Source organism: Ascaphus truei, chromosome 7, assembly GCF_040206685.1.
Source record: "Ascaphus truei isolate aAscTru1 chromosome 7, aAscTru1.hap1, whole genome shotgun sequence".
NCBI classification, from domain to species: Eukaryota; Metazoa; Chordata; class Amphibia; order Anura; family Ascaphidae; genus Ascaphus; species Ascaphus truei.
Window position 1 is genome coordinate 61,587,860 of NC_134489.1, and position 26,292 is coordinate 61,614,151.

Here is a 26,292-nt window from a genome sequence, read left to right on the forward strand (position 1 = left end):
GTGTGTGTGTGTGTGTGTGTGTGTGTGTGTGTGTGCAGCCTCTCCTGCTGTGTGCCTGTTTACATGCAAACACAAGTTTTTCCCTCACTGGCTAGCACTAGCTGGCTTATCATTGGCTGACGGGATCCAGTCTGTGATTGGCTCCCTAGCACACCATGTGACGCGTCGCCGCTCGGGATCACAATCCTATTGCAACCCCTGCTGGCTGATGCGTCACAGCTCGTAGTGAGCCTGACAGCGAGGAGGGACTGGGGCCGACTCGGGAGGAAGTCAGGAGCAGATGAGTGGCGCGCACCTCAGCCTTAGGCTCACTAAAAAACAATGGTTAAGGAGATAATGCATGCATTATTTCACTTGGGACTTGGTTGCCGCGGCTCGGCCCCAGCCAAGTGTCCTATTCCGCTCTCTTACATAGGACTCAAACAGTATTTGTGTTTATTGGGTCAACGTAAATATTCTGCATCTCTGTTACATACTATATAATGTATACAGACAACTGTATGACATAATTAAGCCTGATAGGAAGGAGGAAAGAACTGTACAAGTACTGTTGTCACATAGATCTATTGTGTGACACCAATGGAGAACTACTTTTCTTGGCCAATTACACTCTGGCTATCACAGAAATATGAAAACTATTTGTATAGTTTGAAAAATAAAGAAAACGTACCTGACCAAAATACTTCACCAGCGATCCGATTGGAAATTTCATAGGGATGATGGCCAAGCCCTTCTTTTTCCAGTAAGTCTGTTTATTAAAGTCATCAATGGCAGCTCTTCTGCTCTTGAAAGAAGACTTCTCCATGCATTTATTCCAGCACTTCTCTAAATTCCTGGCATCCAGCTCCTGCTTATAGTGGGTTTGGCCAATCCCCTTGTGCAGGTTTATCTCCCTGACCTAGAAATAAATACAGTAATCACAGTTTGGTTGTTCTAGAATGAAGCTGAATGCATTGGTTTATTATAAGATTTATATTGATTTATTATAAGAAGTACTGACCATGTGTAATATGTTACTTTATGTTGACTCCTATTACACATAGATACCTCCAACTGGTTTCTACTGGGAAAAGCATAAATCTAAACAATGTATATCTAATTAGGTGGGGGGGTTTTTCAACTGTTTGTTTTGTGGAGTTTTTCAGGGGGTACAAAAGATAATAGGAAATATGAATAAAGTGATATTTTAATGAAAACCTCTAAGCATAGTGCGGACCATCTGTTGAAAAAACAGGCCCATATTTACTAGGTGGTGCAATCCACAAGACCCCTTATGGCCCATTCAAGTGATAATAAAATGTTTGGCGGCACTAGAAAATGTCTTGTGGAATAGCATCCATGGGGCAGATCCATCAAGCGCCACTTCTGGTTAGCACACCCGATCCGATGTTAACTCCCATGCCAGTTAACGGGAGTTCATTCCTGATCAGGTGCACTAACCCATATAAGCACTTGATGAATCTGCTCCATAGTGCTTTATTGATGGGTTATGTGGATCCATGTTGACTGAGAATATGCAGAGGATATTGACAAACTGCTGACTACGCCAATGCATTCCTTGCCCAGCAAAATGGTCTGGAAGCTGCATTAATGGGAAGTATTACCTTGCAGGACATTATGGCCACTAGTGGTAGTGGTGGTAACAGAATGGAAACCCCTACCTGTAACTGAATCCGTTCTGTATGCTCTGTCATGTGTTGCACGCTCTTCCAACATGGAACATGTTAAAGCAGCTGGTTCTGTTTGTTTAAATTACCTTCTCTGGTGCAATGCCACACTTTGTGGCTACTTCACTGATCCAGGTTTCGGTCACATACGCAGCCTGCGGGTACCCGAATCCACGGAAGGCCGTGTTTGATGGCAGGTTTGTCCTGCAAGCGATTCCTGTGAACCTCAGATTGGGAAGCTTGTAAGCACTATCCATGTTTATCAGAGCCATGGCTACCACCTACAACAGAGGAACACACCCAGAAGGAAAATATTTGTCATGGGCAGTGAATCACACAAAAGTGTCCCCCCTGCAGGGAATGGGTTAACATTGACATATATGAAAGTGTGATATAAAGCCCATGAAGGGGGGTGCACTAGGATCCATGCAACCATTTTGTTTCTCTCTGTCTGTCCTCCATCTTGTTTTTTTATGTAGTTATGAAAGAAGGATGCATGAGTTTTTGACCTAAGTGATTCTGGTATTCTGTAGAGTCATAAAATCCCCAGGGCCTTTTCTCTCTTCTGAAACTAATCTGTATATATGCCAGGTGCAAGGGGGGTGAACGGATTGCAATGCCAATTTGAGATAAGAACGATCCCTATGTTAAACTCCCATTTGTGTTAGTGAATGTGTTTTCAAAATAATTGGAAGTTCGGAGCGGAAAAGATAAGAACCTGCTTCTCCCGCTTTTCCTTATTTTTAATTAACAGCCCTAACTTAGGAATGTGATAATTGGTTTGATAGGAAATACTATCCCCGAGGTGAGCCGAAGTGTAGGGTAAGAGTTATGTATTAAAAACCTGTATTTCCTGATATTGATTAGGTATCTGTAGCATTAAAGGTCAACCCCTCCTGGAGGGGCGTATTATTATAATTTTCTATAGTCATAAGCCAGCCCCTCCAGGGGCGTGTATTATACCTCAGCAGTGTATACAGATTATGTGTTTTCTACTGTATGGCAGAAGAGCTTTTGCATTGAGCTTTTCTCCTAGTATACTCGTACTGAAATAAACTCTTACTTGATTAACTCTGAAAAATAATGTACCCATAACCATTGTATTTTTTCTCGCATTCACACATATTAAAGTAATGTGCCCTTCTTTGGCTCCATCAGCAAATGCAGGATACGTGTGTGGTTTTGTGAAGTAACGGGAGTTGCTGCCTGTATTAAAATGATTTGTATCAGTTTCTGTATCTGTTCTCGTCATGTTTTCTCTCCATCATACAGTAGATAATACAGTACAATACTTTCCGCTTCAGTGACCGACGGCTGGAGTGTCCCAGCTAAAAGTGAGATGAATTCTGCAGGGATTTCAAGTATCAGCAGTGACAATGGCTGAGTTTAAAAGCAAGAGCAGTAAATTCACACTGTTGGCTATTTTTACGAGTGCCCAGAAATATTTTTTTTAGGTACAGTATTTCTCCAAAATACAAAAGTACGTGACATGGCTGCGAAAGGAAAAATAAAAGGAATGTGTAAACGGAACAAAATGTATCAATGAAGTGGAAGTGAACCTTTAAAGGGTGGAATTCCTACACACTTACTAAGACTGACTCATCAGGGGTACATCCAGCATTAGTGTAATAAGTCACATCCGCAGCTATAACCTGACCATTGTTCATAAACCCCACCTGTAAGAGAGAGAAGACTGTCTTTGCAATTCTGCAGAGCCTTTCGTTTCATAGTAAAGAGGGCAGTTCAACATAGTGGGTCAATTAAATTTTTTTTAAAAACTTATGACTGAAAATGTCTTTTTAAGAAAGATTTGATCGCCCTTAAAGAGGCAAACCAGGCGGGCGATTTTTACATTTTTTTAACATAGAAGTAGGGGGTCCCGGAGCTGAAGCCCACAAATTTCAGCCCGGGCACCCCCTGCTTCTGCTGATACTTACCTCCGTAAGGGACGCCGGTAGCAGGTCCGCTCGGCTAGCAGGGTTCATGTAATGGTGGAGTTTCAAAGCTCCTGTCCCCTGCGGGCCAATAGGAAGTTGTGACATCATCAGGTTCAGCTTCCTATTGGCCCACCTGACACGGGAACGTTAAACTTTGCAGAGATACCGGCTCCCCCTTCGGAGCTCTGTATCTCGGAAACCCCATTCATTTCAGCACCGGGTCCCACTGCGTCAAACCAATGTTAAAAAACTGTAATTTAAAAAAAAAAAAAAAACACATGAATTGCTCCTTTAAAGCAACCGTCTTACTGATATTTATCACTGCATTCTAGCATATCAGCAATGTATGTTTATCTGTTTATCTGTTTCACTGATTATGGCGTGATAACTACTTTGCAAACAAAGGAACAGAGCTAGGCTAACAATTTTGATGACTGGGAAACTTTTGTATCACCCAGAGACAGTGAATAATCATTCCAGCAAAAGATAAAAACCCAGCAACCTTTTTGTTCACCATAAAATGTATAAAAAAAAGAAAGGCATTATTAACTTCCTTATACCTGTCTGGGTTTTGTGTTTGTATATGTCTATTGTTATTATCAGTCTATTGTTATCAGACACATCTAAGTGGAATGGAAGGAGGACTCCTCCCCTCCCGTTCTGTCATCAGTGACGGATCAGTCACATGGTCGCGAGGGCTGGAGGGGCAGTGGCACAATAGTGCAGCCTCTCTGGTACTCAAAAGGTTAAACATGCCATTGTCTGATACTTTCGATGCATTTTCTGGCTTTGCTAATATGAGGAGCAGAGTCCTCCCCTTCTTGCATTAGTGGAACTGTAGTATTTACTGATACCACAAACCCTTTGTTCCCCTTTACACTCACTTTATACTTTCCGAGGCAGGGGTGTCGTCCTCCTGTTATTAACATATCATCTCCACGCTCCAGGACACAGCGCACAGCACGTCTGGTCCTGAAAATGACATTTGGTAAATCAACGCTCTGGGGCTTATTAATTAATGTGTGATAGTGCCGATTGGGCATGGAAACTCCCATTCAAGTCAATAGAAGTTTTTGTGCGGTGTGGCCCAATTACCACTAGCGGCCTTTAATGAATATAACCTTTTCTGTGCCTTTTCACAAGTCTAAAACAGAATGTTTGGTCTAGGCAAAAACTTTAGCACGGGAAGAACTCATTTTAAATACCAATCAGCTCCATCTAAGAACGTGACTCTGTCGCCCTGCCTGTGTATTAGGGTTCAGTATATATATGTATATGTATATATATTGGTATATTTATATATATATATATATATATATATATATATATATTATACTATACTATACGCTCTTAAATGCATGGTTTTATTGTGGCCGCAAAGCGCACACAGCTGTGTGATATAATTATATAAGCAAAACATGGCATTAACCTCTTCTGACAGAAGGATCGTCAACGTATGTTAAGGGGTTAAAAGTGGGAGCAATCTTAACCCAAAATTTAAATATATATTCATTTTTTGTGGACTATATATATATATATATATATATATATATATATATACACACACTATACTATATATTATATATATACTATACTATACTATATATATATATACACATACATACGTACATACATATATTTTAGAGGGTGTCCCTGTGGGTTTCTATATTCACTGATGGCTCATCCCATAGTAACAGTATCAGAGGATGATTCAGGGCACTGAACAAAAGTTAAAGTTAGTGCCCTGAATCATCCTCTGATACACTGATTCTGAATTATTTTGACAAGTATTCTCTGAGCCAGGAGCACCGGTAACTGTATGTATTGACACAATTTAATTTGGTGTGCAGCATATAACCTTTTATTTGCATATGTCATCCCATAGTAAAACACTTACTTGTTTGCTGCCACCGCTGTGATGGCTGCAAGAGCAGCTGTTTTGGTTACTTTCCCCCCAAAAGCGCCTCCTACTCTCTTTACATGACATATAATCCTGTTGGATGGCACATTTAGCACTGCGCCCACAAGCTCCTGCAGAAGACACAGCAAATAAACTGCATTAATGGTCAGTCTCACAAGGGAAGGAGGTTTGATGCAGTGAATGTGTATTTACATTAACCAAGCTATTTTCTAACATACTGTATGCTGTAGCTCTCAAGATCACAAAGCCAAAATGAACATGATTTGGAGGATTCTGGCTCATAAAAGGACCTCTCCCTGTATAACGTCCAGACACATTAAGTGGCTTCGCTTATAACAATGAAATTTAAAATTAAAATAACACAAAAATATAGATTTAGGAAAATGTTTAACAAATTGCTACATGTGTTATGATTTTACTGCAATGATGTAGCTTACTAAAAACACATCACTTAACCCTGATCACTACTAGGAATTGCTCCTGCATTCTCTCATGCTACTTAAGAGCTTGTAACTAGTTCCTTACAAAAGCCGTAGGTCATGTACAATGTGTGATATTTGTTATTGTGCTTTTCATTATCAGGCTTTGGGGCTAATAAACAGGTCTTAAATTACCAAACGATTGCTATAGAATGGTAGCCGACATATTACATGGCTGACGACTTTCACTTTATTACAGCTCCAATATATCTTGTCAAGTTGAATTGTACCTTTCATACAAACGAGGTTAATAATTGTTCAGGGTTCCTCTAATGAATGAGTCCCATGCTACCTGTGTATATGCTGGATACTGAGTGCCCAGGTACACATCCATCTCTGTGTCCTCTCCTTGAGGTACAACACGTATGCTCTGGGTTTCCATGTAGAAGTGCTCCTGTCCTCCAATGTAGATCTCACCTGTAATAGTGACAAAGAGGGACACAAATATTTAGTGCCTGGTGAAGTTATAGGCCACTATACAGTATCCTACATAGTTGTGATTACTAGTGTAACCATTATTATTATTATCTTTTATTTGTATGGCGTCCACAAATTCCATAGCGGGGTACAATGCTCCATACCCTGAAGTCGGGAATAGAACAGTAAGTCATCTTCTTCCATTCTGATCGCAACACCAGCTCACTGGCTCAAATATCTTAAGCTACTTGAGTGCCACACCTTGCAACATTACCCCAACGTCATGGGGCACTCATGTTTAACTCATTCATTTAAATAGGGATTAAGGGCCATGTTTATTATGCAGTGCTCTGCCATTTAAGACACCTTCTGGGACCAGAAGAAACCTTGAATGGGTTACATGGTGTCACCTGGAATGGGTCTGATAAAATAGCACCACTTAGTATATATGGGCCCAAGCGTCACTGTGTATTGGCTAGGAGCCATAGAGTGAATGAAAAGGGGGTGTCCATGAAAGCACCAGCAACAGTGATGTTACTATGCAAATGTAAATGAATAATAGTAATGTATAGCACTTCTCATGCCGATAGCAATGTGTAGATCACAGCTTTACCTTCATGCACCTGGTCAGCAGATTTAAATGCTTCATCCACATCCCCCTGCCCCAGCTGCTTTTGTGGCTTGTAGAACGATCTGTGATTAATGGCATCCTGGAGTAGAAAACCAAAGTTAAATACAGCAAAAATCCAACGTATATCTACATCATGATTTCTTTACTCAGTAAATTTTATTTTGCGCCCTATATTTTGTGTAACAATAAAGAAGCACCACTACAGATACTGGTAGATTGTTTTTTTAATACATTTTAAATAGGGATTTGTTTGTATTGATTGAGCCGGTAGCACAGGGATTAAAATGGAATATATAGTTATTCACGGCACACACTTCCAATAATTGCTACGTACTGTATGTAAGGGTGCCAGTATTGAGATTCTGCTGGAAATCTGTGCAGTATGGCCCACAGATGTCTGTTTGAGTTAATGCTGGGTTCCTTTGCACATCTTGTCAGAAGATACTAACGGATTGTACCTCAATGGTTAGAATGACTGGTTCCAGATTCTCATAGACGACTTTCACTTTGGCAGCTGCTTTTTTTGCTTGAGATGGTGTAGTAGCCAGCACTGCACAGACAAGCTGACCTACGCACAGCACCTGTGCAATACATATAAAGAGGCATGGATTGCAGGACTCTCTGGCAGCGACATGGTTAATCAGTTCGTTTTCGTCTATTCACAGGCACATTCAGTCACTGTTCCAAAGAGCTTACAGTCTAATTTTGGAAGCACGTGGAGTTACAGTGACTTTCCCAAAGTCACAAGGAGCAGACACTGGGACTTAAACATCCCCCTAGCTGCAAAAAGGCTAAATTGTGCAATTTAGAGGGAAGAAAAAGTTTGAGCTTTATTATAAAATCCCACTGAAAACAGTTTTAAAAATAAATAAATCTGGTGCATGTGTTGCACAAGAATTGTTCTTGTTTTGCCTGGACGCACAGAACTATTGATCATTCGTTCTCCCTAATCATATTGAAAAACACCTTTAAACACTTAAACACTCCCCTTAATCACTAAGCACTCCCCCTAATCACTAGCTGATGCCCATGGGGCCAAAGAGGTCAAATTGAAAATACATCTCTAGGGAACTAAATCCGAAATGTCAGCTGCTGGTTAACGACAGATCTGGTGTTAATGGCTATTGACTTGAATGGCAGTTCACACTGGATCAGGTGCGTTATCATGCAATGAACCTTAGTGAATAACCCCCTAAGCGTAAATTTTTCCAGCAAAAAAAGTCCATGGGAACACTTTATGTCTCCAGAAAACTTTACTTTGCAGATGTAGCTCCCTTGTAAAAAAAAATCTACATTCTGATAAGAATCCCCCCCCCCCCACCCCCACCCCCCCAGACATTTCTCTTTAGAAACTATATAATACACACTTAGGCCTTTATTTACTAAGCGGTTCTATTCCATAAAACACCTTCTTGCTCATTCAAGTAGATTGCCTTTAAGGTGTCTTTAAGCACTGCTTAGTAGGTATGGGCCTTAATTATTAGGTGGCTTCAATATGTCAGATGTATGAATGTGCAGTATGTATATTTTTCTTTGTCATATGTATGAATGTACAGTATGTATATTTTTCTTTATATAGCACCAACAGGATAAGCAGCGCTTTACAAAAGAGACGGAACAGTACAGGTAGGTTTAATAGAATCTGTGCAACAAACAAAATAAGAGAATAGAACAGGAAATCTGTGCACCGGAGAGCTTACAATCTAAGTGGCTTCTTCCATTATTTTGAGGATTAAGTGAAGATGTCAGAATCATTATATGTTATAGTTATTTTGTATACCTCCTTACGTGTAAATGTCCAAGTTTAACTTTGACTAAAGAGGTTGCAAGCTTCCTTGAGAAAAACAAACGGTTCGGATTTTAAACAAAACTATTCAAACAACAAAGACTTAGATGAAATAAAACTACTCAGGCAATATAGACATATTCTGTTTCACCTTTTCACGCGCTAGCAATGGCTCCTCTGCCTGGTCAAGAAGACATTTGTTAGTGCCAGGAATATCATCCGCAGTTATAACATCAACCACCCCGGGCAGTGCCAAGGCCTCCGAGAAGTCTATTGATCTTGGGAATGAAAGCCAAGGTATAGTCAGTGTTTTCCCCTTGTCAGTACCACTCTATGCCCAAACTATTTTAACCCATTTACTGCCATCTAGACACGAGTGAAACTGTCCCAATGAGATTTTTCGCATTTTAAAAATGTTGCGTTTTGCCAGATATTTGGCAAAGCTTTAAAAGGGCTAAAAAAATGACCTAAATCAGTTTTAAATGCAACAGGAATCTAAGGGGGGGGGGGGGGGGAAGGAAAGGGAGATTGGAGGAGGAAGTGGAGTCTTATTTAGTAGTGGACCCATTAACCTATTTACCTCCCAATAGAGTATTCCCCATGGAGACGTACCTGTGAACACACTTCAGATACCTGGGAAATGTTTGCATATTTGCACACTTAAATTAACGTATTGCCCAGGTATCTCAGGTGTGGTCAGAACTATCTCTCCATGGGGAATATAAGTGAGGTATATAAGTCATGGGTACTGGAAAGCAATTGGGACTCAACTAAAATAGGTCTCTTCCTCCACTCTCTCCCTCCACTCTCTCCCTCCACTCTCTCCCTCCACTCTCTCCCTTCACTCTCTCCCTCCACTCTCTCCCTCCACTCTCTCCCTCCACTCTCTCCCTCCACTCTCTCCCTCCACTCTCTCCCTCCACTCTCTCCCTCCACTCTCTCCCTCCACTCTCTCCCTCCACTCTCGCCCATGATATGGGGAATATATGATATGGGTACTGGAAAGCAATTGGGACTCAACTAAAATAGGTCTCTTCCTCCCCTCTCGCCCTCCCCTCCCCTCTCGCCCTCCCCTCCCCTCTCGCCCTCCCCACCCCTCTCGCCCTCCCCTCCCTCCCTCCCCTCTCTCCCTCCCCTCTCTCCCTCCCCTCTCTCCCTCCCCTCTCTCCCTCCCCTCTCTCCCTCCCCTCTCTCCCTCCCCTCTCTCCCATGATATGGGGAACATAAGTGATTCTATCGGGAGGTATAAAAGACCTGGGTACCCTCACTCTCCTCACACTCTCTCCCTCCTATCTCCAGTAAATTATATGTGAAGTGGTTACGTACAGTAATTGTAGGGGATAGGGAAACATTTTTTTGATGTACTTATTATACTGGGATGTATCCATCGGTAGCCTCTTCTCCTCCAAAAATGTAAGTGAAGCACTTAAAGGTTTTAAATAAGCGACAGGCTTAGGGCCAGGCAGCATGTAATTAATGAAGCTCTAATTATCTCATTGTGAACTACAAAGACTATGTTTCACTGGTTGTAAAACAACATGTGAAGGCTGGGAATATTTTTTTCTAATCTACAAAATGGATAGCTCCACTTTGATGGGCAATAACGGGTGTGATAATGATCCAGGCCGGTCTTTCTTCGAATCAAATCCAATTACAACAAAGTAGTAAGCAGACCAGCAACTGGGAGCACAAACCAGGACTGGATTTGTCAGGATGTTGACCTGGAGTACGTGAACAAGTATGTAATAAAGACAAGAACATTTCTCTGCATGTTCCACACTGGTCTCTAGAGTTTGCTACAGTCTTTGAAATATCAGACGGTATTTAAACTTGTAAATATTTACAATTCTGGGCATGCAAATCCAAAGTAGCACACTAAAAGGAGGATTTAACAAAATCTTCCAGCTGCAAATATTGGGCAAAACCAGCGAATAAATACTGCATTATATTTATCAAAGAAGAAAACTCTATTGAATGATAATGTGTTTACTTGATAAATCTGTTGCAGAAGTTTTTGTTCCACTTTTGAAGCTGGGAGACTATGATAAATACAAGTCCTTCATCCCCCCAACTCACCCAAATGTGGCACTTTTTAACTTTGATGGTATAAACCTGTGTTTCTGATTTCACCTACACAATCTTTGCATGAGCTCTCAAGCTGGTGATACAACCCAGGAATAGTTCTCCGTCCACACAGGGCATATCATCGCAGTATATGGCTTCCCCAGTGGCTTGTTTGATGCCAGACTGATGCATGATCGGTCGTCCGACGGGATCTTGGGAAGGCTGATCCACTGATACATCCTGAAAAAAAAAAGTTTAACAATGTGTGGAATTACATTACAAAAAAACTCCATAATGATTATTTATTTTAAATATCCCATACACCATGTATGAAGATGTAACTGAAGGAGTAGGTCACTGGTAATGTCACTGTCTTTGAAGAAGTAGCAAAGGATTCTGGGTAAAACCAAACTAGTGTTCACATAAATTGAGTGAAGGCGACCACACAACTATACACTGATAGCAACAATACTCATCCAGCAATGAAGAAGTTCTCCTTAGAATAGGAATTCAATGAGAGCACACAAATGTTCATGCCAAATACCTGGTAGGTTTGGACGTTTTCAGAGGCCATTGTTTGGAAATCACTTATGGCGCTGACGTCAGGATTACTAGGGTCCTGAAAAAGAAGGAAAAAGGCTGCAATTCAGAATGTAACTTGATGATCTGCAAAGCATCATGGGCTCTTTTCCAAGTAAAACAGGTACAAGAAAGCTGGATTAAAATGTACCATTTTCTTTAGTGTCTGCAGCACAGTCAGGTAGAATTTGAAGAGGAAGCTGATGGTCAGAGTTCTTCTGTATCCCACCATCCCTCCCGGCGCTGAGCCTAGGAGAGGAATCTCTTCCAGGACCTGTCTGCAGGCTTCACTCAGCATCTCCTCATCCCAGTGCCTGAAGGGGAAGCAAGACATTATGGCCCATATCTTATAAGCAGTGCAAGTCCATAAAACACCTTACGGTGATGGAAGACATCTTACGGCGTATTCACTTAAATAGACCATAAGGTGTCTTCAGGCACCTTCTGGTCCATTAACTGGTGCTTTGCCTTACATGGCTGCGGGCAACCAAGAGCAGCACCTACATTTAATTTGTGATGACTAGTGGAAATACATAGTCTGCTTCTGGTGGAAATAGTGGCCCGAGAGAAAGGAGAGATTCTCACCTTTAAAACTGGACATACCTAGTACAAGACCTTGACAGCAATTGTGACCTTCACCACTTTACCACCATGCTCCCCCAGCAACCAGAAACTGAATTGCAAGCATTTATATTGCCTGTACAATTTACTACATATGTAAATATTTTATGTAAGAATACATTTACATTCTGAAGCTTGTATTCTGTGTGTGTGTGGGGGAAGGTGAATACTTTTGTTTCTGCCAACTGTTATTCACTGGACAGTCTATGGTCATTCCTTATACAAGAAACACAACAGAACTAGTGGAGACTGTGATGGCAAATACATCAGAAAGATAATGTTAGACATATTTTTAGAAAGGAAATGTATACAGCGATATACCAAATATGTAAACATAGGAATGATGTTGATCCAGGGAGAAATTAGATTGCCATTACTGAGTCCGAAAGGAATTTTCCTTTCCAATTATGAGACATAAGGGATTATTCTATACAGAAGGGCCCCACTAATACGGCAGGTTCCGTTCTGAAGACCCGCCGTAAAGCAAAAATCGCCGGAAAGTGGAACCGGCGATTTTCGTTAGATTTTCGTCGGGCAATGCGCCGTTCTGTGCATGCGCGACAGAAGGAAATCCCTCCATTCCGCGCATGCGCGACTCCTGTCCGGCCCGTTCTGCGCATGCGCGACCCCTTGCCGTCCTGTTCTGCGCATGCGCGGACATGGCGGCGATATGGCGGCCCCCTTCGGATCGTCGAAAAGCGGAGCGCCGAGAAGCGGGGCCCTGCTGTATCAACCGAAATGGCCGATCGGGCTGTTTTCGGACAAAGTTCTCCATTGACTTTAATATTGGGTTTAGGCCGGAAACGTCCTGATCAGCCTGTTTGGTTGATACAGAATAAGCCACATAATTGGCTAATGTTTCACTCAGATTTTTGTTTGCCTTCCTCTGGATCAATATAAATACAAATATAGGATGAATATCTAAATGTAACATAGGTTGAACTTGATGGACAACCTACTATATAACTCTTAACATTTAAGATACGCCTTCCTAATCTGAGCCCAAATGTCATATATAAGATGAAAACACACAAGGCAAAATCACTGATGGTTAGTTACTCTGTCCTATATGCCTGTGTATTTATGGACATGTGCGACAGTAATAATTATTGTTATTATTTGCTAATTAAAATCCATACTTATTAATCAGTGCCTGACTGGTGGTCTTTGCACAAACAGTGGTTGTCCCGACACCCCCGAAGAAAATATTAATGTCTTTAATGATGTCAGTGTCTTCTTCAAACTGGACTCTCATTCCAGCTGTGACTATGGGTAATGCGTTCACCCGTCTCTGAGCTTGTCTGAAAGCTGACACGTGCTCCCCCTGTGAACAGAAAGAATATTCAAATTGGTTGAGTTTGTTCCCATACCGTTGAAAAATTCAAACATCTAGTAGCCTGGAGAGGTGTATGTTGCTATAGATTGTGATTACTTGTATGGGACCAACACAAAACCTACAATGTAGGTTTTTTTCAGCACACATGAAGAAGGGACCTGTAAATATCAGAACTTATTCATTTCCAAACTCTGAATATCCTTCTTCATTTTTTTACACACAATTTCATATTCTTTCTAAAGTAAAATGGATGTATCTCAAAAAGACAACTTCCTGGACCATAAATATTATGTGAATGTTTCTAAATAAGCCCCTGGTGACCTTGTCACATTGTTTAGAATTTCTTGAAATCATGCACAAAATTATTACTTTTTAAGCCGCCTCATCCATTACTACTACTGGAGTCATTTATTTCTAATAAAAGTAACATTCAAGTCTCTCACTGTCCCTGATCATGTTGTGGCCTTACAGAAAAAATCCCCACACTTCCCTCTCCCTCCTCCAGCACTCTTTCCACCTATGAGGTGGTGTCTGTTCCTACAAAACAACTCATTTTGTACATGAATGCTACATGTTGTTTCTTTACATGTCAGATATACACTTTGCTATCTGTGCTCATGTATGTCATATTGTGATGCAAAGGATTCTGGGTGATTCTTTTGATAGGACAACGGCTGTAATTCATTAAGCGCTGATGTGGGTTATCATACCCGAATCCGGTGTTCATTGCCATTGACTTGAATGATTGCCGGATCGGTTGTAATATCCTGAATCCACACTTAGTGATTTCGTCCCGTAAGCAGTTAAAAAGGAAATGTTCAGATAGTAATTTTAAAATGTCAGCTGGAAATAGGTAGTGGTCCCAGTGGATAGTAAGCTGTTCAGCAGAAGGACCGCTGCGACGTTCGAAATGCATTGGATGGGTCTTTTGCCACATTAAAGTGCCCTTTTAATCATTTTTTTGTCCTGGTTTCTTCCTGCTCCGTTTGTGCTGGTGCGCTTTTTGGTCTCCCTTTTCCCTGTATTGCATTGAGTAGCTGCACAGCCTGCCTGCCTGCCCTACCAGGATGTGAGTATTTGCATATTTTTCAGGGGAACCTGCCAATGAGACTGATGGTGAGTGGGTTGCACCACACACCACCTGTCTTCAGGAGGATAGTACCCATTATATGACACAATAGGTACTATATCAATTGTTAGTACCCTGGTACAGTGGTCTGGCTTATTATCATTTTGAGATATACCTGCATTTGAGCACTTCAGCTATTTTCCATAATACAGATGTAGCAGGTGTTATTGCATTCACTGGCACATGCCAGTTGGTGCAATAGCGTGTTAGCAACACCCCTTTTCCGCACGCACCAAATTCAAAGACAATGGTGTCTGTTCCAGCTGTGTCCCACTACACTGCGCCAAGGGGGCCAATAGTGTCTGCTACATCTGTATCTTTGCCTGAGAACTTGTAATATAAAGTAAATGATTGTAGTCGGTAAGCTCAGCCATGCTGTGAATGAGTGAGCCTTTCGATGAGTGATGCTCATTACAGACGACAGTCACATCTGATTTTTGAAATACATTCCCTTCACGGCAAGAAAAGGTGTTAAATAGAAGAATGTCGTATTAAAACTATATGATTTGACGTACCTTTCTGGAATAAGGTATGTGCACAGACACTAGGATCTCTTCAGCTTTAAGGAATGAGCTCCCAGATCCAGCAAAAAACGAATCGTCCAAAGGAATCTGCCTGGTTCCACCTGTTACAAAGAACGTTGGTAACGCTTTTGCTGTCTGCTTTGTGATGCCTTGTGACTCTCTGACAGTGAAGGTCTTCAACAAAGGATCACGGAATAGAATTCCTTTATTAGATGGATTACTGCACACTCAACAATTATAAATGGAGAAATATTTTATACAAAATCTAACAGTATGATATTATACAGTATGTGAGTAGTGCCATTCTCCCCCACTATTGTGACATTGTTGTGCATCTCACTTACTGTACTGTGATAGGATGTATTTATTGTTATATTCTCTGTGGAGTGCTCCCTTATAACTACATTCTTTGGGGCGCAGATGAGATGGTGCATTAGGGTTTTATCATGCGATGCATGAGTAACTGTACCTGTTGAGGCTAGATTAAGGGTGGAGTTTCCTGCAGCTAGAATAGGATTCAGATCAGAAGTTGCAGATCGGCTCATGATGTTCCCCCCTAGGGACTGAGAGTAAAAGATGTTTACATGTACTGTAATTATTATAAATACTGTAATTGTTTTTTGGTGCCTGAGGGACAATGAGATAAAAGCAACTTGCCCAATGAGCTGACACTAGATGTGTGTGTGTGTGTATATTCACAGTGTATACAAACATACTGCTGTGTTCCTTATCTGCTGTCCTCCTAGGGTTCTCAGCTGCTGCAGGAGGGCACAGAAGATTTTAGTCTTTTCCTCTGGCAGGCGTGAGGCAGCTTCCACCAGGGTTTCTTTTAGGATAGCCAGGCTGCAGGCTGCCCCTACTGTTATTCCTGAAACAAATCAAAAAGATGTGACCTTAACAAAAAACTTTTTTTTTAAAAGGTAATAAATACAAGTTAAAGAAAGGAAAGTCAAAGGCTTACCGGTGCTACTTTCAGTCACTAAATTGAGATCCGAAATTCTGGCAGGGAAAATAATCACGGGATGTAAAACCCCTTTGAACTTCATTTCTGGTCCTAAGTAAAAAATGACAGAGGTGATGTCCTAAATTCCTATTATCAGGTCTTCGCTTTAGAATTGCAGAGGCATGAGAGCTGTAACATACTGTACTGTAAGGTGAGCATCTGATCCTGAAATTAGAGAGATCGCTCTGAAGTCAAAGGGATTGCTCCCTTGGCCCCTTTAACCTTTTCAGTACTGGAGAATGTTTGCAATGCATTTCTTGCCCAGAGGGGGTTAACCCCATCAATGCTACAGAAGCTAGCAACACAACACATTGTTGGCCTTTCTCGCAGTGAAGAGACTAATGAGGATCCAAAAAAAAAGCCCACATGCTTCTTTTAAACAGGGGCTGGCATTATCTTTAATGACCTTTAACCCAAGAACAAACTGTTAAATATTTAGTCACAGAACTACTGTACCTGCAAATATGTGTGTGCTATCATGGCTATTAAAATTCAGCTGCAAGAAATACCTGCCTGCATGTATCTTACTCCAATATCTGCATGTAGTTGGAATTAAGTTTTTGCAGGTAATAAATATTAAAGAAATAAGTCTGAACCAATGTGGCTAAATAAACAGATGGGGGAGGAAATGGAAAAGAAGAGGCAGGCGTTTAGATTCTTAAAGTTGGAAGGGATGGAGATACTGTATCATATCAGAATCGTAAGGAATGTAACAAAAATTGGAAAAGGGAAAATCAAATTAGCAAAATTTTAAATTTAAAAAAGGATTGAAACAGTAAAATCAACCTTAAAACGTTCTTTAAGTAACTAACAAACAAAAAGATTAGAAAGTAAAATATAGGACCCTTTCAGTGTGAAATGGGAAGGCAAATTATTGGAGATAAGGAAATAACAGATGTATTTAAACAAATTCTTTGCTTCTGTATTTATCAGGGAGGAATAAATTGCAAAAATAGTGTCATAGGAGGAAGCCACAACCTCTATAGTAACGACAAATTTGTTAACTGAGGAAAAAGTTCATAGGCGGATTGATGTAAATAAAGCACCTGGTTCTGATGTCATGCACCAAAGAGTTCTTAAGGAGATAAGTTCAGTAATAACCAAACCATTACATTTAATATTTAAGGACTCAATTTCCACAGGCTCAGTACCACAAGATTGGCGTAAAGCAGATATGGTGTCTTTATTTTAAACGGGAGCTAGATCACAACCAGGGAATTACATACCTGTTAGCCTAACATCAATAGTGGGGAAGCTACTTAAAGGTTTATTACAGGATGATATTCAGGAATAAATAATGGATAACAAAATTATTAGTAAAAATATTGATTTATGAAGGATAGGTCGTGCCTAGCCTTATTAGTCTCTTTGAGGAGGTAAGTAAGAATTTAGACCAGGGTAATGCAGTTGATGTGGTCTACTTAGATTTTGCAAAAGCTTTTGAAAGAGTGCCACACAAGAGATTAGTGTACAAAATAAAGGAAATTGGACTGTACAAATAATTACACCTGGATTGAATACTGGTTGAAGGATAGACAACAGAGGGTTGTCATAAATGGAACCATTTCAGGTTGGACTAAAGTTGTGAGTAGAGTACCTCAAGGTGTGTAAGAGGAGATATGATAACTATATACAAATATATTTGGGGACAATACAAGGAGCTTTCAAAACAACAATTCAATTCATCCCACGGGCAGTACAAACAACTCAGGGTCACCCCTTAAGGCTGGAGGAATGGAGATTTCACCAGCATAGAGAAGCGTTCTTTACAGTAAGTGCAGTTAAAATGTGGAATTCATTACCCATGAAGACTGTGATGGCAGATACAATAGATATTGTCAAAAACAGGTTGGACATCTTTTTAGAAAGGAAAGGTATACAGGGTTATACCAAATAAGTAAACATGGGAAGGATGTTGATCCAGGGAGAAATCTTTTTCTATTATTTGGAGTCCGGAAGGAATTGAATTTCCCCATGTTTCACTGGGTTTTATTTATTTTTTTAACTTTCCTCTGGATCAAAATACTGCAAATACAAATATAGGCTAAGTATTTGTTTTCTAAATTTAGCAGAGGTTGAACTTGATGAACATGTTTTTTTTTTCAACCTAATCTACTATATCACTATGCAATTATATAACTCCACACAACATACCCACTGTGGTATTCCCCACCACAAGAGGGGCCTGGGGATAATTAGCTTTCAGCTGCAGTAACTCCTGGAGGCTGGAAGGCGCAATCCATGTGGTACGTTCCCCTCGGAACAACAGTGTCTCAACACTTTCATTCTCCATCAACTGCACAGAGCAAGACAATGATATAACACCAGTGAGGAGTTAAATGCACCGCGCAGTTCATAGGCAACACAATCTAAATACATTTTAATAGATAGACAGTTTATATACTAAAGTATATGCATATTTTCCCTATAATTGTCAGGAGGCATCTATAAATGCTCTATGGTGTCATGTATAACTCCAATGTCTATAGTTACTAAATGAAGATAAAATGTAAGGCACCTTGTGTCTCATTCATTGTCATAGGGTACCTTATGGTTTACTAATCTTTAGTAAATATGGACTTTTTCAGAGGATGAAGTACACTGAGATTTAATACAAATCTCCCTACTAGCTCTTCATCTACAGAAACACACATATATTATCTCCACTGACAAACGGACAATGTGTGACAAAGGGAAACATGGATATATTTATGTTGTTCAGAACAAGCAGAAACCAGATAGATTGTAAAATAATCTCAGTGTATTTCAGCCTCCGTGATGGTTATGGTGACATAAATCCAGTGCGAGAGACAGCCTTTCTCATGCCAGAGTAAAAGACAGGAATATTGTAATAATTACATTTTACATAGAATTTTTTTTATCCCTCTTTAGTGTACTGTATGCATAAATTTTCAGGCTATATTTTACACAAAGTTCAGCCAAGTGTACACTTATTGTCCCATGGTGCTGCACTCCACAGAGCACGAGGAGCAGAGCACAGAGGGTCTGGTTACCTTTTCAATTGCTATTATGGATTCCTTGTGCCTATATGCGAGCTCCCTATAGCCCATATTGTATGACTGTGAGCAGATCTCTGTGGTGTTTGGCTAGACTCCTGACAGGGGAGGGAAGGCTTAGGGAAGTACCTCTGGGATCCTTTGGGACCAGGGGGAATGGGCCTGATGAAGAGGTAGTCCCTCGAAACGTCGCCCCCCCTAGCATACTTTCTTTTCTCCTTATTGTGTTTTTTTTCTTTTGTTTCATGTGTTTTTCCCTTCTCCTTCTTTCCCTCCCGTCCCTCACTTTGAGACATTTTTTCCATTGTGACATCTTATTGTTCTGCATATACAATTGCTTCTATTCTGGTTTGTTTACAGTGTTATTAAATTCATTTATCTTTATGACATCTGCATTCAGTAGATCATTGAACCAATAGACAGTGAGTGCTGCTACTTCTATAGGTAGATTAGTACGTAGAGGGGAATTAGGGTCCCCTTTTGGTCCGTGCACCCTGCATTTCCATTGATTATTCGTATCAGAGTGCTGTCTATCACCCCCTCCCCTTAGTAGGCAATAGTATGGCCACATTTTTACTCCAATATTAATGCATGCGACAGATTCCATTCTAAGGGCCCACCGCAACCAAAAATCGCCAGAAAGCGTAACCGGCGATTTTTGGCATGTGCGCATGCGCAAATCGGCAATTCCCCTTCTGAACGTGCGCACCCTTGGCAACCACCTGTTCTGCGCATGCGCACCCTCAGTAACCACCCGTTCTGCACATGCACGACCACGGACTTCCCCTTTCTGCGCATGTGCAGACATGGTGGACCCCTTCTCGGTACCGCCGTATCGGCGGATCGCCGAAAAGTGGGGCGCAAAGAAGGGGAGCCTTGCTGTAACTTATTTACATTGTGATATTTTCATACCAACAAACCGAATAATAAAGTATCTTCCTGACTCCTCATTCACACAGTGGTCACAAACATAGCTGTCATGGAACAAGAATCACATTTCTGTTTCACCCCCTCTCCCCCCTTTCCTTTGCAGCTTCTGCTTGTCACATTCTCATTCCAGCTGCATGTATTTTGCTCTGTGCACTCACAGTGCCTGTGTGGTAGACACAGTGTTGCGATCCCTGTCTCTGCATTATGCCAGTGAGTTGCTACAGCAACCTCTGCCTGTCAGAATGGGTTAGTCTGCCTTCTCCCCCTCTGCCTTGCTTACAGATGGTCTGTCCCCAGCCTATCTTGCTACCCAGCATACACTGGCACTTCCTTTTCCACTTCTACACTGGCTGAGTGAGTACCCCTCCTGTAATTTTCTCTAATGGCAAGGACTTATCCTTTTTCACCTTTCCCCACTATCAAGCGCACTCACCATAGAGACATTCTCTCACAATACCATCATCCACAAGTGCCTTTGTAAATCCATGCTTTTTCTCAATAAAGTGAAGAAAGACAAAGCACTTGTTGTGCTTGTAAAAGGAACGAGTTGAACCTATCTGGGCTAATCATCCTACACATGACCCTGGCCTCCAGAATAATAGCATAGAAAAGTAGAAACATTAATGAAGTTTCTTACCATTAGTTCAGGTGGAAATATCAGTTCTTGTGTTGGATCAAGTGGCATAAAGCTTTCGCCTTCAAACAACCCTGTGCAAATCTACAAAAGACAATGGATAATCATGGTAACGGTGCTACTGTCTTAAGAATGTTTGAGGCATCCAACTCAAGGTGAAGGTTCTCACTATTACTAATATTTGTTTATAGGAAGGGAAAAGGATCCTGCAATTTGTACTTGTCGCATGCGCGCCATCGCACGGAGTAAAATTGCTGCCTTAAGTATTAATAAGTTGCTTCCTTGAATACCGACACATTCGATACACTAGGGCAGGGGCGCACAAACTTCTTGAGCTGCGGCCCCTTCCCGGGAGCCCCCCTCTCAAAATGGCTCAATGTCAAATGACATTGCGGGTTATGTGACGTCACGTGACCCCATCGTGTCATTTGACACACGTTGCTATGGTGACGCCTGACGTCACATGACCCCGTGGCGTCATTTGATGCCGCATTGCCAAGGCGACGTGTCGCCGAAGACCCGGCTGGCAGCAGGTAAGTGAGTTACAGAGGCCTCACGCCTCCCCCCACATTTAGTTTAAATGCCTTTTAGTTTAATAGCTTACATCAGGGGTACGCAAATCATTAGAGCTGCGCCCCCCATGCCTTCTTCCCCCCGTGCTCACGCTCCCCCCCCCCCCCCACCTCTTGTGCCGGCATCAAATGACCCTGTGGCATCATTTGACGCCACGTTGCCATGGCGATGCATCACAGCAACCTTCTGAATCAAGTTGAGTTGCCTCACGCCTTGGGGAAGAGCGCGGGGCCTCTGCAACCGCCGCGCCCTCCCCTCCATCCCCATTTTGCGCACCCCTTGCTTACATCATCCCCTGCAGCAGAAACCTGCGGCATGTCCTGGTTATTCACACAGCAGGGGCCGGATTCCTTCGCCTGACAGCAATCGGTTTTCTAAAAAACAAAATTCACACAACTTTTGAAGCTGAACGTAAATAACTTTGAAGATGCATTAAGGAAAAAAGTAAAGAAACCTTTCTCTGATCCTCGCTTCAAAACGTCTTTTTAAAAATGCAATCCATGATACTTAATGGAAAACCCCCCAAAAAACAATCAACATAAAGAAAGTGCAAATAGAAGTTTGTTTTGATACATAGCTCAATTTTCTGCTCGCATTTGCAACAAATGTGTGAGTTTCAACATGTGATTGTTGGCCAGAAAAGTTTACGCCACCTCAGACCTGGCAGATTGTTTTTTACGCAAATACAAGATACAAAAGTAACGCTACATCTCATTATAATCTGTGCATCATGTAACGTCTTCCTAACGCATCCAACTGTCACTCCCCAAATTGCAAGGTGACGTACACAGCGCAAAACGTGGAGCAGAAACCTTGCTACATTGATGCAAGATGAAAATTATGCAATATGCGTCCATTTTGTTCCAGACCTGCTATGATGCTTCTCCACCTTTGACTGCTATTATTTAGCAGATATAAATGTGGCTATTATTTTTTCTCATGCTAAATAATTATTTGCTACCTAGCGATTAAATGTGTATTTTCTGATTTGCAGGCACACAATGAGATAATAAAGGGTAGAAATAACAAAATGTAAGTTTACCATTCATACGCTCCACACACATTTTGATCCTAAATCTAATAACAAAGGAGCCATTTAGTTGCACCACAGTGTCAGTCTAAACTTCACTCTACTGAAGAGGAGGCGAGTGTCTGTGACTGACAGAAATAAGAGAAACATGTCTGTATTTTTCACTAAGAAACTTGTGCACTCACAATATAACTTCACAATGCTAAGCGAACCTTGACACTGGCTTCTGGCAGTTCTTAATTGCACTGAATCACAGATAGCGTTATGCTTCATTTATTTATCCCCTTAGGCACTTTCACATATTTGACTCCATAGGACAAAAATAATTTGCACTCATTTAGTGTAGGTACCTGCTATATTTGGCGTTTATCTTGACTGGGTTAGCAGGCTCCTTTGTTATTAGACATATGATCAAAATGTAGACTTTCACTAATAAATTGCTAGCCAATCTGGGAGGAACGCTGTATTTTTGTTACCCATAAATGTAATGCAATCTTTTTCCAAGCTGCATACTCCTAAAGGGAGGAGCGCAGGTATTATATATTTGTTTTACATTTCTTTTTAAAGTGCCTATCTTTTTAACATATACTCTAACATACTTTCATTGTGTTTTTCTCTTTTTGGAGTGATTGCATCTTTAAAAAAAAAAAAAATCATGTTTACTTGTAAAATCCGAGGATACGTTAGACTTTAGCATTGTGCATGAAACTTGTACTTTGCGAATGGTTAATCTACATTACGTCACTCACCTTGCAGAAGGTTCTGCATCCATCCATTATTGGCCTGTATCCCGTGCAACGGCACAGATTACCTAATGGGAAGAGAACATGTTGAAAACACGCCAGGGCAATGTATCCATAACAAAATAGTCAGGTTGGGAACCCATTACGTACCAAGCTTGGATTGCTAGTGTGTAAGCATCAGTACGGGTTAACTTTTAATAAAATTGTAATTTTTATTACAGGTTTGAAGCTGGGGTCTAACCCCCTGCTTCGAGAGACACTTATCTCCGTAGTGGTGCCGGCATCCCTGCAGGTGGAGAAACTGTGTGTCTACTCTAATGGTGGCTTAAATGTCCCACTTCATGCGGCCCAATAGGAAGCCTTGACATCATCTGGTGTGGCTTCCTGTTGGCCGACGTGACCTAGACCTTTAAACTCCACAGAGATACCGGCACCCCCTTCGGATGTAAGTATCTCAGAAACCAGGGGGTATCCGTAGCTAAATTTAACACAGTTCAGCTCCGGGAACCCTTTGCTTCAAACCTGTAATAAAAAATAAAGAATACATTTTAAAAAATTTAAAAAAAAAACAGTTAACCAATATTGCTGCACAGCTTGCTTCCGGCGTGCGTCGACATCAGAGAGGCCTGGCGTGGAACAGAGTGAGGGAGGCCTGCAGCTGGGAGAGAGCCGGGGCCTGGAGATGAGATGACCGGCAGCCGTGCCCGGCCAGAGTTCGGGCCCAACTTGCAGTGCAGGCTGGCAGGGCCACCGACAGGGAGGGAGAGCCGGGACATGTGTCTTGGGCCCGGTGGCTATTAAATTCAGCTGTACCTTTTGTACTTTTTTTTGCCAATGGTTAAATCTCAGAAACTTTAGCTAATTAAAGCTGACCTGTTGGTGGCCCTTGAGGACTGTAGTTGCCCGTCCCTGACCTGTTTTCATGTTGGAAATGTTGGCGGGCCTGATGTAGCCCAACTTACGTCCCCTGAGACTGCAGCAGCATGCTTAAATACTGTGTTGGTAACTCCAGGTATATATGGCACATCCCACAGTTCCAAAGGTCTGAACACATAAACTAAACTATGGCTATGAATTCACTAAATGCTATGTGAAAGAGGCTTTCTAGCTGTGTACACCGAGTCTGAATACAGCTGCATAATATTGGCACATATCAATGTTAACATGTCCAAAGAAAAACATGAATATTATAATAATGGTCCATATTTATTAAGCAGTCTTCAGCCATAAGATACCATTCGGTGCTGGGAGACACATTGACTTGAAGGCCTCAGAAGGCATATTATGGCAGAAGACTGTTTAGCAAATATGGGCCACTGTCTTCAAGAGGGATAAGATACAGAGTCCTGGACCACCCAACACAAAAGTGGTTAAATGTATTAAGAAAAACAGCATATATTTGAAATAGTCATACCTCCCAGAGCTTCATATATCTGCTCCATGGTGGGTTCTGGGTGGTTCCTCAGTAATGCATACATGGACATCACCATCCCAGGGGTGCAGAACCCACACTGAGTCCCGTGTGCTTTTGCAATCCTCTCCTGTGAGAAATGTGGGTGTTTGTTTTTTTTGTTTTTTAAAGAAGCATTCATCAGCTCAAATATGTACTGTATATATATTTTTTTTATTTTTCACACTTTTTGACTGCTCTCGAGCCCTATCTTTGGTGTCATTGTTCTTTTTCCCCATCCATGAGAAACCGTATCAAGCTCAGTGATATTTGCCATAGAAACAATAGCAGCCAAACTAAAAGGAAAAAATATCAATAACGCCTTCACGCGTAGGAATAAAAGTGTTATCCTTGTGGGAAAGGCTGAATCATAATAGGAACATGGCTCTAAGATGGGCATTAAGAAAGTGCTTTAAACAACTTATCTTGAGAAAGATCTGATCACCCTTAAAGTTTTGACTAATTTACATTCTGTGTTAAAATTAATACATTTCTATTTTCTTTGAATCATATGTAACCCTAATTTTGTCTGAAAAGTATTACTCTTCCCTTTAACTCTTTAGCTAATGATGCAGCATAATTAGTTCACTCAAAACAAGAAGGAAACCTGTCTGCATAATTTACAATGTACCTGTCTGCATAATTTACAATGTATATATAATGGTTTCCAAATAATGTTAACTCAAAAGAGATTAGATAAAGATCATAAAAACGCATTTAATTAAAGCTGCAGTTCAGTCTTTTTTTATTTTTTTATTTATTTTTTTACTTCAATAGTTTCATGTGTGCAATCTCTAATTGAAACAACAAAGGGATAGGGAGTGATCACAGAACCATACTAATTGAATAAAGTGGTCAAATACATCAATGTGGTAATCAAATAATGGGTGCAAACTGTGAACTGAAAAGTGAATCAGAAAAGGTAAAGGGAAACACAAAATGGATGTGCCCCCTAAAAGAATTCACTTAAATGCACACCAAAACAGTGTAAAATTTAACTTTTAATAAATTTACTTAAAACATATATTACCAAAGTAATGTGTAATGTGAATTAAAAATATATTAAATCAACATTATCAGGCAACCGTGTCGTCTATTTTAAGTATATACTATCCCATTGAACCACTTGATAATGGTGGGATAAGAGGACACAGGTTGCTAGTCAGGGTGTTAACCCCTCTGGAGCAACGATGAGACCCAAAAATAAAGGTATATAAATGTACACAAGTGAGTGGCCAGTGTGTTAAATGTCCAGCTACCTTGCTAGAACAACCAGCACTGCGCACTATAATAGAGACTTTAGTGTGTTAAAGTAAGAGTGCTGGAGTGATAAAGCTGGCAAGTGCAGTGATAATGGTGATACATACTGTACACTGCAGCATAGACCTGCCAGAGACAGCAGTGCTGTGCAAGGAAAGCAGGCACACTCACTGTAAATAAAGAATAAATAATTAACTAATGGGATCAACAAAGTTAGAGCCAGGAGACTGCTGACAATCTCTAATTACCTAAAGAACTGTATAGCTGCAGGTCAATTCGTTCTCCATGTATTGATAGGCGAAATTTGGTGACATAATTAGTGAAGGGATCTGTTTATATTCTGCTTCAGTCCGTCAGTGGAAGCTCATGAATATTCATGAGCACTCCTGCACTGACATGTGCTAGAGGGAGGGCAGGGCTGACAAAGGGATGTGCCAGGGCTTGTGACAGGACACGAAGGGGCAGTGCCTTAGCAAATGGCTGTGAAAATAGAATACAAGAAAATTAGTCTTTCAAAGTTGTTGTTTTTTTAAAACAGAAAATGCTAAAAGTATTTTTTCT

General features: G+C 41.0%; 1 protein-coding gene across 1 annotated transcript in view; it reads right to left on the bottom strand.

Moving 5' to 3' along the window:
* LOC142499394 (aldehyde oxidase-like) overlaps nt 1-26,292 on the bottom strand; it is a 62,642-nt gene that overhangs the window by 26,670 nt on the left and 9,680 nt on the right. Inside the window, exons 5-26 of the mRNA XM_075608691.1 lie at nt 24,436-24,562; nt 23,028-23,089; nt 21,536-21,622; nt 20,679-20,759; nt 18,249-18,390; nt 16,053-16,145; nt 15,808-15,959; nt 15,561-15,654; nt 15,083-15,192; nt 13,242-13,426; nt 11,633-11,795; nt 11,447-11,521; nt 10,973-11,142; nt 8,990-9,116; nt 7,511-7,633; nt 7,035-7,131; nt 6,297-6,421; nt 5,502-5,635; nt 4,489-4,576; nt 3,257-3,343; nt 1,757-1,948; nt 671-898 (exon numbers count right to left, since the gene is read on the bottom strand). Coding sequence (XP_075464806.1) covers nt 671-898; nt 1,757-1,948; nt 3,257-3,343; nt 4,489-4,576; nt 5,502-5,635; nt 6,297-6,421; nt 7,035-7,131; nt 7,511-7,633; nt 8,990-9,116; nt 10,973-11,142; nt 11,447-11,521; nt 11,633-11,795; nt 13,242-13,426; nt 15,083-15,192; nt 15,561-15,654; nt 15,808-15,959; nt 16,053-16,145; nt 18,249-18,390; nt 20,679-20,759; nt 21,536-21,622; nt 23,028-23,089; nt 24,436-24,562 — 2,742 coding nt within the window. The remainder of the gene's footprint in view (nt 1-670; nt 899-1,756; nt 1,949-3,256; nt 3,344-4,488; nt 4,577-5,501; nt 5,636-6,296; nt 6,422-7,034; nt 7,132-7,510; nt 7,634-8,989; nt 9,117-10,972; nt 11,143-11,446; nt 11,522-11,632; nt 11,796-13,241; nt 13,427-15,082; nt 15,193-15,560; nt 15,655-15,807; nt 15,960-16,052; nt 16,146-18,248; nt 18,391-20,678; nt 20,760-21,535; nt 21,623-23,027; nt 23,090-24,435; nt 24,563-26,292) is intronic.